General features: G+C 35.0%; 1 protein-coding gene across 1 annotated transcript; it reads left to right on the top strand.

Annotated features, from left to right (window-relative positions):
• The first annotated feature begins 172 nt into the window (after positions 1-172).
• LOC100374387 (YEATS domain-containing protein 4-like) lies at positions 173-9,878 on the top strand. Its single transcript, XM_002737946.4, has 8 exons — positions 173-258; positions 372-511; positions 5,573-5,692; positions 6,698-6,764; positions 6,848-6,942; positions 7,461-7,553; positions 8,603-8,690; positions 8,838-9,878. Exons 2-8 carry the CDS (start codon positions 446-448, stop codon positions 9,017-9,019), a joined length of 711 nt encoding a protein of 236 aa, XP_002737992.1. The 5' UTR covers positions 173-258; positions 372-445; the 3' UTR covers positions 9,020-9,878.
• Positions 9,879-18,208: the final 8,330 nt, after the last annotated feature.

Here is an 18,208-nt window from a genome sequence, read left to right as displayed (position 1 = left end):
GTAGTTTGTATTTCGATTATTATTTTTATAAAATTAAAATATGGAATAAAAATTGTATAATGTATAGTGCACATTACAATCTATTTTTGTTCATGAATTATAATTGTTAAAATTAATCATCAGTAACTATATTGAATGTATGAATTAATTTAAGTGACGAACGAGGAGAACAAAAAGTTCGTGTTTGCCTGATTAGTTGGATGTAACGCGACGTGTGATTGGATGAATGCATTCTCATTTGTGAGTTGTTCAAGATGGGTTAGATGCTTTCTCGCTGAAGATTTCGCGTTTGCGTTTTCGTTCGCAAAATTCTGAGGCATTATTACAAATTCACAGAGAAATTAATTAACAACGCTCTCTCTTATCACGAGTTTCTTAGACTCTGTTCCTATTTTCAATACATCGTCGGAACCAATAAAACGCGGGGTCAGTTTTGGAGGTCAATATGGCTGCGATGCTGTATAAATACAAAATGGCAGAGTTTGGTCCTGACTCTGGCGGACGAGTGAAGGTTTGTTTTGCTAATCTAATAGTATTCTTCGATGGTATATTTTGATTGATACTGTTTGTTGATTAATATAACAGTTGGTGAAACTGTCCGTAACATTGAAAATTGCTATACCCTGTCGCGTGACATGAAAATCTGTGTTTTAATTTACCAAAACAAAACTCATCTTTTGTATGAGTGGGAAAAACCGGAAATGTCATATTCCCCTTTTTTTAGGGGTTAAGCTATTGACATTCCGGGGGTGAGTTTATTTAACCATGTATAGCATGGTTACATGATCTGCCTGTAGCATACATGTGGTGGAACTATTTTGTCAATGACTGTCGAATTTAAACCTTTTAATCCCCAAACCCCTCTATAATATTAAATGGTCTATCCCTTAGTCATTTTGTAGGTTATTTCGACCTGGGTCGTTTACCCCCTCAGGGTAAAATTGTCTGATTGTTGCTTGTTTGAATTGATGCACATAAATTATCACTAAAGAAAATGTAGAACTGTAGAACCCAAAATGAAACTGCCTTTTTATGTTGGAGATCATAAACAATGAAAGTCTCATAAGTCGTAGTATTGACTTGCCCGTTCATTTTGCGTCAGTCCATGGTCTGTTCAATGGAATACTATATGACCCCATGCCCAGTTTGTATCCACAGGTCATACTGTATTTGCATATATGCTACAGTGCGCGAATACAGTGGAATACACGGTCATGCAAGTCATTGCCCCAAACGGTCATTGCCCAGCATAGGTGTCAATAGCCCTGCGTACATAATTGTTTTGAGAGTAAAATTTACATTAAGACTTGACAGCACCTCAACACTTTCATGTGAATGGTAATTGAAGTTTTCCAAAACTCCACATCCTCGGTGGACGTGGCATGAGTATTTTTTTTAAAGAATCCTAAACTTCTCCCATTTGTAAATTACATTGATCATTTCGATGATGACATTGTCAAATCTGCAATCATTTACAAAACTTGAAAGCTGCCTTGAATCACATCATGCAACCTTGCTATTTTTAGAAACGGTCATGTCCAAGTGACAGTAGAACAGCAAATGAAGTGTATTTGGGTAACCAACAACACTTTTGGTGTATTGATATACATTGTATGAATTAGTCCGCAAGACAATTTGTATGATACATCATGTATGCTAAGTGTTTTTGAAAATGACCATGGTTTTCATAGGGATGTGCGTGAGGTGCATATCTTAATGAAAACAAGCACCTCCACATTCACTTTGCTACCAACTGGTACAATATATGTGGTTTGTGTAATGTTTAGTTCCACTCGAGATGACCAGCGTTCATCAGTGATTATAGATGATCTTTAAACAGGATTCATTCAAAACAGATCTGATATAATATTTAGTACCAACTGTTTTTTTGTATTTATGTTTTATACTGATGACCCATTTTTGCATGTTTCAGACAATTTTTCTTCAGCAAAATATTGCATACTTGGTAGAAAATTTAGTTTCAAAATCAAAAATTATGTAACACTTTTAAAACAAAAAAACATGATCATTTTTTTATATTTTAAATACTTGGCTGAAAGTTCGCAAACGATCTTAAACAAGACGATCTCTCTCGTCCAAACAACTGTTTCAAACACAAATGTTTCAAACCTGAGCGTAGGAAAACATGAAAACAGTTAATATTCAGTGAGAAGTGCGTTGTCAAAAAATATATAGACTGATTAAGTGTAGTACTGATAAGTAAACAAAAGATACAAAGTGAATGAAAGTGTCTTACCTAGTACATGTAGTAGTAGAAAATTTACCTTACTTAACTGCTTGGATGTCAGCATGAAAGTATTTGTACAATTTGGTTTAAATAAAAAAAAAAATGCTGAAGCTGATAACTGAAAACAAATTAACACTGAAATCAAAACAAATGTATTTTTTACAACAAGGGAGAAAATAAATGAATGATAAAACTGATAAATGAGACTTGTTTTGTTAATACTGATATTTTGTTTCTACTTGCCAGCGTCACTAAATTTGTTTATTTATACAAAATTGTTACAGATATTTGATTTTTGGTTCATCAACCTTTTGAGTGCCAGTCAACTTTTTGTCACCTTCCTTAAATTTAAATCTACATAACTTTGTTAATTTTTTTTTTCAAAATGTTGATAAAACCCTGTCTCCATAATTGATGTCCTTGTATTCCAATAATGTATTAAAAAAAATTGCGTAAGAATATCCAAACAAGTTCATCAAAATCATTGCTGGAAAAAAATGTATTCAAAGGGTTAAATGTATGGTGTTAGGAATTAGAAATGAAAAACACTGAATATCTTCATCTATCTGTCTCTATCAATGGCGAAATATCAGATTATTTTGATTTTTACATGTACCTTATGACTTTATTTTTTTGCTATTGTTCACAAAATCCAGATAATATCAGCTAACTATTTTCTGCACAAAAATAAACTCTGATTTAACTTGGTGGAAAGATTACTCATTATGATGGCTGACTGGTGGCCATTTTGTTTTTGCCAAATTGTGTTTCAGACATGTATCTGGTACATGCTTTAAGCAATTCACTTCTGTCAGTATACCTAGACTGTCCATATACATGTACACTAATGTTGTCATCTAAACAAGGTTTATCAACAGCTGACTGTTTTCGTTGCAAAAAAAAAAACACTATTGAGCACAAATAGATATGTGCTTGGTCATTTTGTGAGTTGCAATAATTATGAATAGGAACTTTCATTCATTTGTGCAATATTGTTGACATCTGTTTTTTTGCTATAAAAAAGTTTTCACTCAGACTCTCCTGTTTTTAGCTCCGCTGTCGACCTAGTCCAAGTTGTATTGCGAGTGAATGTCCGTGTCAACTTTTTAGCTCCGCTGTTGACTTTGTCGAGTGGAGCTTATCATATGAGTGATTGTCTGTCGTCGTTTGTGTCAATGTTTTACTTTTTCGACTTCTTCTTTTAAATTACAAGCCTGAATGCTTTGATACTTAGTGTGTATGTACCCTGGGTAGACCTCTCTCAGATTTGTTCATTTCATGATGATATCTTCAATTCTCTAATTTTGGTGAATATTTTTGTCATTTTTGGTAAAAAGTGATATTTTCAACTTCTTGTTAAAAACTGCAAGTCTGATTGCTTTGATATTATACATATAGGTACTACAGGTAGACCTCTCCCAGATTTGTTCATTTCATGGTGATATTTTCAATTCTTTAATTTTGATGAATATTTTTGTCATTTTTGGTAAAAAGTGATATTCTCTATTTCAACATCAAGTTGCATTCGTTGAATCTTGGCCAGTGGATTTGGCCATCTCATTGAGTCTGTGCCACATTCACCCAGGGTAAGGGTATTTTTGGTATTCAGAATAAGGTAGGATTTGAACTTGGGTCTACCAATCATAAGTTTGCTGGACAACCACTAGTACGTTACCAGTAACAGGTACTCCTCAACTACACAACAAGCATGTGCATTGCAAAATGCTTGTTAAAGATACACATGTCTCTGTTAATAAAAATAGCTTTGAGGTAAGGTTAATATAGCAGATTATGCGCTAGTCAGTGAGTGACATTTGTTATTGAATAAGTCTGCTGGTTGGGAAAAATAACAGTGCGACGGCCTATTCTCAAACACCCATAAACACAATCCACAAAACAGTAATCAAAAACTGTACATTACTCTAGTTGTTGTGACTCTTGAACAATGTAACCAGTTTACACCTACATGTAAAATCGGTTGTTCAGGATTGTCTCATAGTTGAGTTTGTGTTGTTTTTTTCGACTTAAGCTTTTTTCATTGGCTTTTCAACTGGCGTTCCACAGCAACTTGCGTAGAGCCCTTAGAATTACATGGTACAGTGTTGTGTGTCTTAGCAATATAGAAATTTCTGTGACGTAGTTATGCCCCTCCCAAAAAAAAAAAAATAGGTATCGATACATTTTTGTTCTTGTGGTTGTCTACTCAAAATGACATATTTATTTCATATGTCTGTGTATCTTCACATACATTCCCAGTTTTGCATTCCCTGGCAACAATTTACAAACAATTTTAATGCAATGTAGGTATAAAAGCAAAATTTCTGAAATTTATATCTTGACTGTAATATTATGTTCATAATAATTTGTGGTACACACCTTGTGAATTTATCATACATCATTAGGAGCATTTTACCACTCCCATATTAGCCTTTGATTACCTCCCTATCATTTTGTGAGTCTTATCATAATAGTCTGGAAATCTTGTGAAGGTTTCACCTCAGTAGGTGAAGGTGATTGGTTGGCTAATCCAAATATGCTAATTTTCCTATCAATGGATTATAGTTGTATGTTCTCTGCATATGCTATATAACGATGCATTTAGTTGCCATGAAAATGTGGCCGTCCTGTTCTTGATGTTAGAATGAATTTACATAGTTAAATTGAGGCAAAGTTTACAAACTTCTATGAGAGGACTAGTGGCCCCCACAAATAATAGGAAAGTATTTATTCACTTCTAAAACATGCAACAAGACCTGTACTGGCTTCCGCTAATGATAAAATTAGCCATGGTGGCCAAGTAACTAACTTTAGTTACGTGACATGCATGTAATTATTTGAATCCAAAGCGAATATTTTCATTGGTTGTAGAAGCCATTTATTGTTCATTACCCATGCAGGTGTAATTCAATCTTTGGCCATAGTACTGCCATGTATTCATTTTCTTCACCGATACATTATCTCAAGTACTAATCATCACCTTACAATGAAACCTGGGTTAATATCCGTGCATATTAATAATCTAATTTGCATAATTAATACTAATCATCACATTTCAATGAAACTTGGTTTACGTATGCTGACTTCTCAAAAAATGGTATCTCAAAAATTCAGATTTAAATTGACCTTGAGGTCTAGAATAAATTAGACTGAAAACCTCATATGTAAGTATTATAAACTTCAATAATGTGGATCACATTGTGCATCTCAAATAGCAGACAAATATTAGTTGTCAAGCTTCATTTTTTAAGGCTAATACACTTTTAATCTGTCTCCAATACTCGCAAATTACAGCAGTTCTTTCTAAGATTTCTTTCATTTTTTTAGGGCATATCAATCATCAAACCAGTTGTGTATGGAAATCTTGCAAGGTATTTTGGAAAAAAACGAGAAGAAGATGGCCACACCCACCAGTGGACAGTCTATCTCAAACCATTCAGGAATGAGGTAAATATAAAATGAAACAAAACTGTTTTCTCCAGTTGAGTAGCATTTATGGCCAGCCACAGAAAGTAGTTTTCCAATGAATTTGTAGTTCAATAAAGGTTGAACACCAAAGTCAAGATTTATCACCTTTACAAAATAAACATGAAAGTCAGTTTGAGTTTACAGTGAAAATTAGTCATTTTTCAGTACGTTGAACTAATAAGGTGATTTCTGCATTTATTTTCATGGTTGTCCCAATGGACAACTATGTTTGTTGGTCTCATGACAACAACAAAATGATTGTCCGGGGCAACCGGACAACTGCTCATCGTGACCTGTGCTATAGTTAATTTACATAAAAAATGTAACCGTGCATAAACTACACTTCGACAATGACCTGTTAATAAAAGTAAAAAAGCGGTAAATATTTCATGACGTATTCAGTTTACCTATAAAAAATTGCTAGTTACCGTTACCACTACCACTCTAAAATAACAATGGAATATTCTGTAGAAAAATTCACCTGACTAAATCTGAACCAAAATTAGATTCAAACTAATACTGCATTGTGCATAATAGTGGCTTAATACAGCTTCACAAAAGTCTTTGGAATTTTTATATACTTTGAGAATAGATTGCTAATTGCTATACAAGGTCATATGTGAAAAAAATTGATATTACTGTATATGGATTTGGATATTAATACACTGGACTCTATGAAAGGGGAAAAAAAAGCATGATACGTTCAATTAGAAAAAGTCTTTAAGATTTTTTTAAACTTGAGGTAATGCACAATGTGTCTGGAACTACCCAGTACATTTGAAAAAATAAACATGGAGTAAAGATATGATCGTTCAAATGATCTGCCCTATGCTAAAATATGGACGACAGAACGTATTTTCATGAGAAAAAAAAGACTGCATACCCCTTCAAACTTGCATCACATTTGGAAAACTGTATTTAGCAATCTTTAGGGAAATGTATAAAGTTGTAATCAATCTTTAATCTGTAATCAATTTTTTTCAGGATATTTCAGTATATGTTAAAAAGATTCAGTTTAAGTTGCATGAAAGTTATCCAAATCCCTTGAGAGGTGAGTCATGATGTCATTTCATTTCACAACATCTCTGAAAAATCCATCAGAGAACAGCTCATAGAAGTAAGTTTATTTTTCAGTGCTAACAAAGCCGCCATATGAAGTTACAGAGACTGGATGGGGAGAATTTGAAGTTGTTATCAAGATATTTTTCAATGATCCAAATGAAAGACCAGTAAGTTACAAAAAGTTGAATCTTTTTTGAATAATAAAATGTTATTGTGAAATTACACCCACTATCTACTATCTATTTCAACTTGCCAGGTAATAAATGGGGGGTTTCACCATTTTGTTATTGGAATCAGTCGTGTTAAAATTTTCTTGATTTGCCAAGATAGTTCTCTTTTGGGATTGAAAATAGTGCTCAGTGTTTTCTCCAGAAAAATTGCATAGAGCATCAGCGAATTTGCATATAATTATTATCACTGTATTCATTGTTAGGCTAAATGGCTGTATTGTTTATTAAAAATTGAAGAGTTGAGAACCCCTACTCCATAATGCTCTGATCCATTCTCTGTGTTCACTATTCTAATTATGGGAAAGGAATGCAATGATAAAGTGAAGTGAACAATATTTGGGGTTTTGGGTTCTCCTGTTTCCAGCAGTCATTTTCCCAGGACTATCATATGATGCACACCGCAAGGGCACAGATGCTATTGTAAACTCGTTTTTTTTTTTTTTTTACATTTGCAGGTCACGCTTTATCATTTACTAAAACTTTTTCAATCAGAGACAAATATAATGCTTGGGAACAAAACATTAGTAGCAGAACAGTATGATGAACTTGTAAGTACTTTGGTTTTCACTTTCTTTTGTGTTCTGATTTCAACTGACAAGAACGTAGCTTTGAAAAAAAAAACTATGATCTAGAATAGTGCGTGTTTTAAATGACGTCACTAAGAATTATGGTATGCGATAAAATACTCATGAAGATATTCTTGAAGATTTTTTTCTGGCTTTTTTTATTTTTTTTATTTTTTTATTTATATCTTTTTAAAGGGCAGTGAGATATTGGTCCACAAAAATTTACAAAAAAAGTGAAACTTGGTAATTAGTACACATCGCGTCCATGCCAATTTATGTTTACGATTTCAAGAGTGCATTGGATTGTGGGTAAATCAATACAAATCTCACACACAACATGCATGGTGTGACAATCACCGACCACCCATTAACTGACCATGTACAAACTTAATACAGCTAAATATGTTTTCTTCGCAAAAGTTAAAAAATTGCTTGCATGTATTTCTATTTTTTGTAGAATCTCTTTTGTAACTATTATCACCTTATGCAAATGTTTTTAAAAAGTACTCGTCAAGACTGTTTGCATTACTGTATCTGGGAAGTCAGTTGGTGCAGTTCACTTTACTACTTATGCTGGCTTCTGTTCATGTTAGACACATGGTCACTCTTTATACAGGGTCTTGTACATACAAATTGGGTTGGAACTGTTCAATAAAGTTTTACACTCAGGTGACTGTTCTATAGAAGTGGCTGTTAAAACACTTGTGATGATTTGACATTATGACGTTTAGTTTTAGTTATTTGCATAATGATACTGATACATTGTATGGAGCATCTCGTGAGTACTTAGGTTCAGTTTCAGGCCTAACAGTTGAGCAATAAACACCTTGGCTACAAGTGCTCCTCTCCAGTGCGTTATTCTCCTCCCGGATTTGGTGACCAATATTCACTTGGTTCACTCTACCTTGAGAAGTCTGTTCTCAGTTTACAACATTGTCCCCTCTTCTCATTATCTGTCAAATGAATTCAATAGGAATAATAGCGTATTTTGTAGGAGGTACCCAATGTGATGCGTTTATTGCTTTTTACAGATATTTCAAGATCCAACACAAATGATGCAGCAATTGCTGACAAATACGAGGCAACTCACGCTGGGATCACAGAGACATGAAACAGATTGTAAGTATCGTGATTTATTTCGCAATTTTGCAGTTATCATATTTTGTATTTTTTTTTTGCATGAGACTAATCATATTAAATAATGAAGCATTTCGTGAAGGAATTCCAGCTTATTTTGCACTGATAGATGAATTTACTTTTTTTCAGTTGAGGAAGTGGAAAGAAAAACGCTCAACTCCATAATTTCAGCCAAGAAAAAAATACGCTTTGAAATCTCTGAATTGAATGAAAGACTAAAACAGAGCAAGGAAGCCATACACAAATTTAGAGATGAAATAAAAAAACTTGAAGAGCAGGACGGTGAGAAGGATGACATCATCGGTATGTGATTGGCATTTTAGTGCTACTATTCAGTGGTGTTTAGGACAGAAGACGTTGATGGAATAATAATCACTGTTAATCATCTACCAGCATTCTACACTTTCCGTCACGTATCTGATGTTAAAATTGTAAAACATTCAAGAAGTGTCTTGGTTTTTCTGGTGGCTTTGTCATGTTCCGTCAATAGACGCTGTGTGTTCTGAACAATTACATTATCACAGCGTATATTTATCCATTGTACATGGATTCTGAAAAGCTGGCTTATGGGAATTACTGTAATGTATTATGAGAGATACAGCTTACAATTTGGCCTGACAACAGTCTGTGAACTCCAGCTTACGGACATCGTTGGAACTACATAAACAATTCTAATATTGAACACCAAAGTCAACCGGTGTCACCTTTCATAGACAAAATCTATTGTACTATTATACTTTCAAAATTTTTGATTGGGACATGTTGACAATAGAAATTGTCTTTCAAAATAAACAAAGAAAAATACATTGCTAAATAAAATGTAATGTTGTCATCATGCTTGTAGGAGTACAAATTTCATGTATTTTGTATCGTCCTCACATGAATATAATAACAGATTCATTAGAAACAAGACGTACCATCATTTCACATGTTTACATGGAGGCGTGTCTTTCTTAATCCATATTTGAACTGTTTTGAATAAAAATAACCAATAGAAATTGGTTTATAAAATTGTATTCCAGCTCATTGGAGGGCAGCTTATTTCAGAGAATCCTTCTGCCTGACATCAGTGCTCGTTAATTTTTCAAGTCAGCTTCACGTTGATAACTCAAATTACAAGAACAGACAAGAAGAAAAGGATTTTTTTATAAATAAAATTTGAGATATTTATTTGTTGAGTTTTTATTTGTTGCACTAACATAGTTTCACTTTCGATTGGTGATCCTTGGTGCATGGTTGAGTGGAGACCCCAGAAAACACAATCTGTCAGATATAATGACCCTAAAAATATCAATTTTATGATTTATATATTTCCAACTGAAATTTTGCTGCAAGTCCCTCTTCCATCGATACAACTCATGATCAAGCAATTCCTCCTATGATAAATATCCGTCATATGTTTCAATTATCTTTTCAAACCGTGGCAGTACACTATTATCCAATAACACAGACAATACTAATGTCAAATCTGTATTAGAAGCTGCAGCTTCTATTAAAATAGTATTAAAAAATACACTTGAGAAATGGTGGATTTTTGGTTCTCAATAGTTCAAAATGAATAGGTGGGACTAGACTGACGCAGTCAGGGCGATTAATACGTTTTTGGATTTATTTTATTTTATTTAAACTACAAAAACAAATTAATCGCCTCGACTGCGCCAGTCTAAAGTGTGACTTCTATTAGGGATGTGGCTTCTAATACAGATTTTAGTCCAATACCAGTAAGTTGACTATTTGGCTGATAAACCTGGAAAGAAATGGTTTATATTCCATCAAGATTGCGCAAAACAAATAAACCAAACTAGGAAAGTACTATCCCATTGAAACAGATGCAGTGATTGGACATATTCTACTCTACATATCCTTAAATCAAATAATATAAGACCAAATTACTTTGTGTACCATTCAACTGTTGATTCAGTTCACTGCATAGATTGTCAAGGGAACACGTGGGTTTGTAAGTGTGACACAAATGTCAGCAATTCATACAGCCTTGTAGTAACATTTTTTTAAATGCATTATTCACCTGCACTTTATTGTACATCTGTTTGACTATGTAGAAACAAAAGTATAATTATATAACTTGTATAATACTTGGTTAGTTTATCGGCTGATAATATGATATACTTTGGGTGTGGTGGTGAAGATAGGTCGTAAATATCTGCCTTGTTTTGCAAGCGAGAGAAAATATTATCTAATCTACAAACCAATTCATAAGCTTCAAATATATGCTTACTGGTACTTCGTAGCTTTTTGCTGATTCCATCTGGATGGGAAGTATGCAATACATTATTATTTGTAAATATATACATTTGCTTACCCATTTATAACAACGTTTTTGATTGGCTGCTGAGTTCTGCAATTTGAAAAATCTATCCCAAATCCTAAAAATTAAGAATTTAAATGACACTGAGGGCGCCTTTGTCGATTCTTTGACACATGGTTTGTGTATTGTATTGTGATTACTGATGACATAAAGTTGTCGTGTGAAGCCCGGTGTATTATGGGAAGGCTTTAATGCAATACCTAACATTTACTTGAGTTTATGTTATTACTTCGGTATTGATTGTGAGTTGCTATGCTCATGGATACTCAATACAACCACTATGTCTCTGTTTTATTATTTTCATACAAAGCTAACGGATACTCAATACAAACACTATGTCTCTGTTTTATTATTTTCATACAAAGCTAAGGATACTCAATACAACCACAATGTCTCTGTTTTATTATTTTCATACAAAGCTCACGGATACTCAATACAACCACTATGTCTCTGTTTTATTATTTTCATACAAATACGTATACAATTGTTTATAGAATGCATTTCACGTCTACACACATTGATACAGTCATCGAACGTATTATTGTGACTAGGCGGTGGTTTGTTAAACATACTACCGGTAAGTGATGTTAGCAAAATCCACGTCTTGCATGGTTGCCTTCAACACTTTCCTTGTCAACACCTATCTATCTGTTGGTGTCGCGCTCGACCTTACATTCATTAATCTAGATTTAACGGGAATGAAATTTAATTGTTTTATTATTTATCTATTTACTACAATTGTTCGTGATTTGCGCCTATGTTAACTTGTTTAGTGGCCGTTTCATGTAGTATTGTCACGTGGTGCCCATATTCACTACAAGTGCCACTATATTCCCCCTCCTCTTTTCACAGAGATATGTTTCAAGATAGTGACCTTCATTGAATAGAGTATTATTATTTAAGATTATGTGTCATGTTCGCCATACTTCATTGTGAGTTCGTAACATCAGAATAACGAAAATCGAAAATTAAAAAAAATGTGTCAGATACAGGAGTTCCATACGTCAAGGACAATGGTCAGAATTGGCGTATTCATATTGGTTTCTATAGTGGGGTTATTTCTTCATAAATCAAAATTTTGCTCGGTGACACGGGATGGAAATCTCATTATTGTTAGTAGGAATCTAAATATTGTGAAAACATTTCAAAAAAAAAAAAACATCTAAAAATGAGTATAATAGTTTTCAGAGTGGCTTTGTGTTGAATCGTCTTTGTTAAAACTAACAACGGTTTGGTCGTCTTTTGGTGAGTGCATTACACGTGTGCGGTAAACACAATTTGGCAAAGGTTTGTTCGTGGTTGAATCGACTGCATCAGTTTTGTAGACTGTCAATTCCTGAAATACGATGCTTATCCAGGGGATGCTTATCATCTAACCCATACTTGGACGCATTTGCTCTGTGCGTATATACACTAACCCTGCTTTCGAAGTTATCACAATGCCGTATATAGGGAGTTCACGAGACGTGTTTTTTTTAGTTTGTAGTGCAAGAAAAAACATCCATACCTAAGTTAACGGAATGTATAGGCCGCTATTATGAATAGTATATATTTATATCTACGTAACGTACAAAGTCGCAAGAGCAGCATATTTGCATATTTGACTGAAATATATAATAAGCTTTTCCAGGGTATCAACGTTAGAGTCGGTTTCGCGTGAAACGAAATGGTGGAATAAGAGTGCGTCCATCTATTCATTTCCTTGTTTGAGGGACATTTTTCGAACAAAGTGTTTAACAAGCCTTTAACCAGAACTTATGCTCGATGTAACACACGGAAGCACGTTCAAACGGCGTCCTCGTTCGCGGTATTTGGACATCGCGGGATCGTCTTGGTTTTTTTAGTAGCACTGCGAGTAAACTTGGCCATTTGGGTTCCGGATGTTTTTGTTTGGTAAATTACAGTATGTGACGTCATAATACAGGGGGTCTCTGTCTTTGCTTCGAATACCGCAAAAACGCACTTGGCTTGAAATAAAATTATTTAAATTTAAAATAAAATTATTCCGTGGAAAATTTACCACTGGTGCTCTAAGACGTATGGTGATGGGAGTTTGGTAACTAGGTTGTTTATGGCAGTGGCTAAGAAAAAAGGCGAAGCAGACTGTATCCCCGGCAAAGAATCAATTGCAATGGCACCAAAAAGTGTCAAGACCAAAGTACATGAATAAGTTTACCTAGTCGTTAAACAATTATCCCGGCAGTTACGTATACCCCGGGGTATTCTTATTCTTGGGAACGAGTCAGGAAATTATTCTCTAGCGTGTTTGGTTTTTTGAATTCGTCTTTAAATCACGTCTTGTAACTCATCAATTTTTCATATGCTGTTCCCGTGTGTACTGTGTGTATGTAGTAAGAACACGACCATTGCTATTACCAATTCACAGTCAGCTGTCATATGAATGATATTGAATATTAATATTTACTATAAGAAGGCGGTCATCTTGAATATTCCCCGATGGCCCACTTACAGTATATATTGGTCAATTCGTTATATTTGTTATAATATCACTTGTACGCTTCACTGTGTACCGATGCAAGCCAAAAAACAAACGTTCACGAAATGTATTCAACTAACTAATGAAGTGAATATGATGATCCTAATTTCAATTGTAAAAACAAAAGTTTATTCCATTTCCACCGTAAGCGGCTACGAGTAGGAGAAACGTATTTAACAAATACAAATGTATGTATTATTTCATATGGAAGGAATAAAATACAAGTAATTCAATAAATTATATTGTTATTTTCTAATTTATTCCGGTATTTTTTTTTTAATTATTTTTACGTGTCAAATCAGTTTGAGATTATTTCCCACAGCTAACAAGCAGAAAGTTGCATCATCATATTGAATTTCTCCCATAACTCTCATGTTTTAATGTAACACAACTGTTTATTTATAAATAGGTAAATATCAATGTACGAGTACATTATATAGTAAGCAAGTATCAATGTTATTATGTTTACGTTTAATGTGAATACTGTTGAACCTGATACATTTTCACAAATAAAAACAACAACAGTTACTCTGTCGTCCTCGTAAAATCGAACATTGAAGAGCAGTAAAATTTGTCGTTTTAGCTCACAGAAGTATCTTTGCTCGTTACCACTATGCTGCTCCTGTGGATGGGAAATCATGTCAAGTTATGTCATAATTGAACGATACTTTTTAATATGTCGTTAATATAACGTGTCAACGAGTTTAAAGGGCAGTGGTCGTCGCGCAGTGCAATGTATTTTACGCGCGTTGCGTACGTCTATATGAGTCCCACATCAAACAAGACGCGACGCGACGGTCACCACTCTTTAATCGATGATGTTGCGATTCAGTTAAATCACGTACATCAACGTCATGTGAAGCTAGGCAGTTAAAAGCCGCACGCAAGCGTCGGTTTGAGTCACGCATGCAGTACATGTTTACTTTGATTTGTTGTAGTATTTACCATGCTGTTTATTCGGTGTTATTTACTTGCTTCACCTTCTATTAATACTTGTACTTATTTCTCAGTACTTATTTAGCCGCCCCCAGACCCTGGGGTCTCTAAACAGCTCGAATCACGCGAATGACGTATTTGCAGCGCATTCACACGACAGAATGTTCAGCTGACACAATTCAGAAATGCCTTGGTCTGCAAGACATTATGAATTTGAAATAATGTATTATCTACTACATATTAAATTGATTGGGTCATACGGGAAAGAAGGGTCATGGTAGTTTCATCTAAAAATATATAACTTTGTGACACTGTCGATATCTGCATTATTTATTATTAATTTACCTAACCTTATCTCGCTACACGGAAACGTGTATATTCAGATACCGAGTGAGGGCGTGTGCGTATTGTGAATGTACGGCCCATTTCAACGCAATTGGCCGTAAGTACGCGTTTCCTTGAGGCGTCAACATTTCGAATATTCCATAAATGTTACGCGTTTCCGCGCTTCCGTGTTTGAAAAATGTTCTTCGAACTTTGCGACAAGTATTCTATAAATGACGTTCCTGCACATTTATACCCCTAAACTTCGAGTAAAACTGATGTAAATTTGACGACAAAGAAATTAAATGGACGAGAATTTCGGTCGGCTCTTCACTTTTGCGGTGATTGTAGGACTATTTTTAACACTCTGTGTGACTCAGACAAGATGTAAGTAATATTGTCTTATACTGTTTTTGTTTTTTCAAACGTTGCGGATCTTTCGGTGAATGCAACTTTTACTAGCTCCACATGCTTGGTGCCCACCCAAACTTTGCGGTCGTATCATAGAGGCCAGTGTGTCGTGTTTATTTTCTCAAAACTATGCTAATATTTTTTTCCTCACAAACAGGAGATCAAACGTGTTTTCCCCTATAAGTTGTATGCTACAATGCGCGTAATCAGCACGAACGTGTGTGCGTGTATTTGGAACGCCGTCGGTAAAACTGGGTCGCTTGCATTGCTCAGTCAAGTCCCCCAACGCCCAGTTCATAGTATTGTTTGCACAGACTAAACGGTCCTACTGCTATGCCAACGTCAGATTAATCTAATGCTATAAATAAATAAATAAATAAATAAATAAATAAATAAATAAATAAATAAATAAATAAATAAATAAATAAATAAATAAATAAATAAATAAATAAATAAATAAATAAATAAATAAATAAATAAATAAATAAATAAATAAATAAATAAATAAATAAATAAATAGAACTTTAATATGTGAATAAACATGTATATTAACCCTCCCTATTTTATAAAGATTAAACACGTTGACATGCAGACAGACACACTGCCATAAACACGTTGACATACAGACATACACACTGACACAGACAACACACATGTTTACAGACAGAAACGTGCGCACGGACACGCTGACAGGCAAAATCACTGACTGATACACTACCCAATAGAGACACGTTGATAGTCAGCCAGTCAGTCAGTCAGTCATTAATGAGAATCATAACAGGGATAAGTGAATAAACAAACCCATTCTCCAATTTGTGGTTGGAGATAAATAGTATGACTGGTCTGATTAGTCTTCGTTCTCAGTTGTCAACATGCACGAATGTCTCCTGGACGGCGACGATATCTAACATGTCGAGTTTGTAAGGAAAAACGTTTAACGGTTGTAAATTACTCAGTAATACCACTAAACAAGATGCGCAGTACTGACTGTAAATAACTCAGTAATACCACCAAACAAGATGCGCAGTACTGGCTATAAATAACTCAGTAATACCACCAAACAAGATGCGCAGTACTGACTGTAAATAACTCAGTAATACCACCAAACAAGATACGCAGTACTGACTGTAAATAACTCAGTAATACCACCAAACAAGATACGCAGTACTGACTGTAAATAACTCAGTAATACCACCAAACAAGATGCGCAGTACTGACTATAAATTACTCAGTAATACCAGCAAACAAGATGCGCAGTACTGGCTGTAAATTACTCAGTAATACCACTAAATAAGATGCGCAGGACTGACCGTAAATTACTCAGTAATACCACCAAACAAGATGCGCAGTACTGGCTGTAAATTACTCAGTAATACCACCAAACAAGATACGCAGTACTGACTGTAAATAACTCAGTAATACCGCCAAACAAGATGCGCAGTACTGGCTGTACATTACTCAGTAATACCACCAAACAAGATGCGCAGTACTGGCTGTACATTACTCAGTAATACCACCAAACAAGATGCGCAGTACTGACTGTAAATTACTCAGTAATACCACCAAACAAGATGCGCAGTACTGGCTGTACATTACTCAGTAATACCACCAAACAAGATGCGCAGTACTGACTGTAAATTACTCAGTAATACCACTAAACAAGATGCGCAGTACTGACTGTAAATAACTCAGTAATACCACCAAACAAGATGCGCAGTACTGGCTGTACATTACTCAGTAATACCACCAAACAAGATGCGCAGTACTGGCTGTACATTACTCAGTAATACCACCAAACAAGATGCGCAGTACTGACTGTAAATTACTCAGTAATACCACCAAACAAGATGCGCAGTACTGGCTGTACATTACTCAGTAATACCACCAAACAAGATGCGCAGTACTGACTGTAAATTACTCAGTAATACCACTAAACAAGATGCGCAGTACTGACTGTAAATAACTCAGTAATACCACCAAACAAGATGCGCAGTACTGACTGTAAATTACTCAGTAATACCACCAAACAAGATGCGCAGTACTGGCTGTACATTACTCAGTAATACCACCAAACAAGATGCGCAGTACTGACTGTAAATTACTCAGTAATACCACTAAACAAGATGCGCAGTACTGGCTGTACATTACTCAGTAATACCACCAAACAAGATGCGCAGTACTGACTGTAAATTACTCAGTAATACCTGCAAACAAGATGCGCAGTACTGGCTGTAAATTACTCAGTAATACCACCAAACAAGATGCGCAGTACTGGCTGTACATTACTCAGTAATACCACCAAACAAGATGCGCAGTACTGACTGTAAATTACCCAGTAATACCACTAAACAAGATGCGCAGTACTGACTGTAAATAACTCAGTAATACCAGCAAACACGATGCGCAGTACTGGCTGTACATTACTCAGTAATACCACCAAACAAGATGCGCAGTACTGACTGTAAATAACTCAGTAATACCACCAAACAAGATACGCAGTACTGACTGTAAATAACTCAGTAATACCACCAAACAAGATGCGCAGTACTGACTGTAAATAACTCAGTAATACCACTAAACAAGATGCGCAGTACTGACTGTAAATTACTCAGTAATACCACTAAACAAGATGCGCAGTACTGGCTGTACATTACTCAGTAATACCAGCAAACAAGATACGCAGTACTGACTGTAAATTACTCAGTAATACCACTAAACAAGATGCGCAGTACTGACCGTAAATTACTCAGTAATACCACCAAACATGATGCGCAGTACTGGCTGTACATTACTCAGTAATACCACCAAACAAGATGCGCAGTACTGACTGTAAATTACTCAGTAATACCACTAAACAAGATGCGCAGTACTGGCTGTACATTACTCAGTAATACCACCAAACAAGATGCGCAGTACTGACTGTAAATTACTCAGTAATACCTGCAAACAAGATGCGCAGTACTGGCTGTAAATTACTCAGTAATACCACCAAACAAGATGCGCAGT

The sequence above is a fragment of the Saccoglossus kowalevskii genome, chromosome 15 (assembly GCF_978046115.1).
Source record: "Saccoglossus kowalevskii chromosome 15, keSacKowa6.1, whole genome shotgun sequence".
Lineage (NCBI taxonomy): Eukaryota > Metazoa > Hemichordata > Enteropneusta > Harrimaniidae > Saccoglossus > Saccoglossus kowalevskii.
Note: the sequence above shows the minus strand (reverse complement) of the source record. Positions and strands in the feature narration are given on the sequence as shown.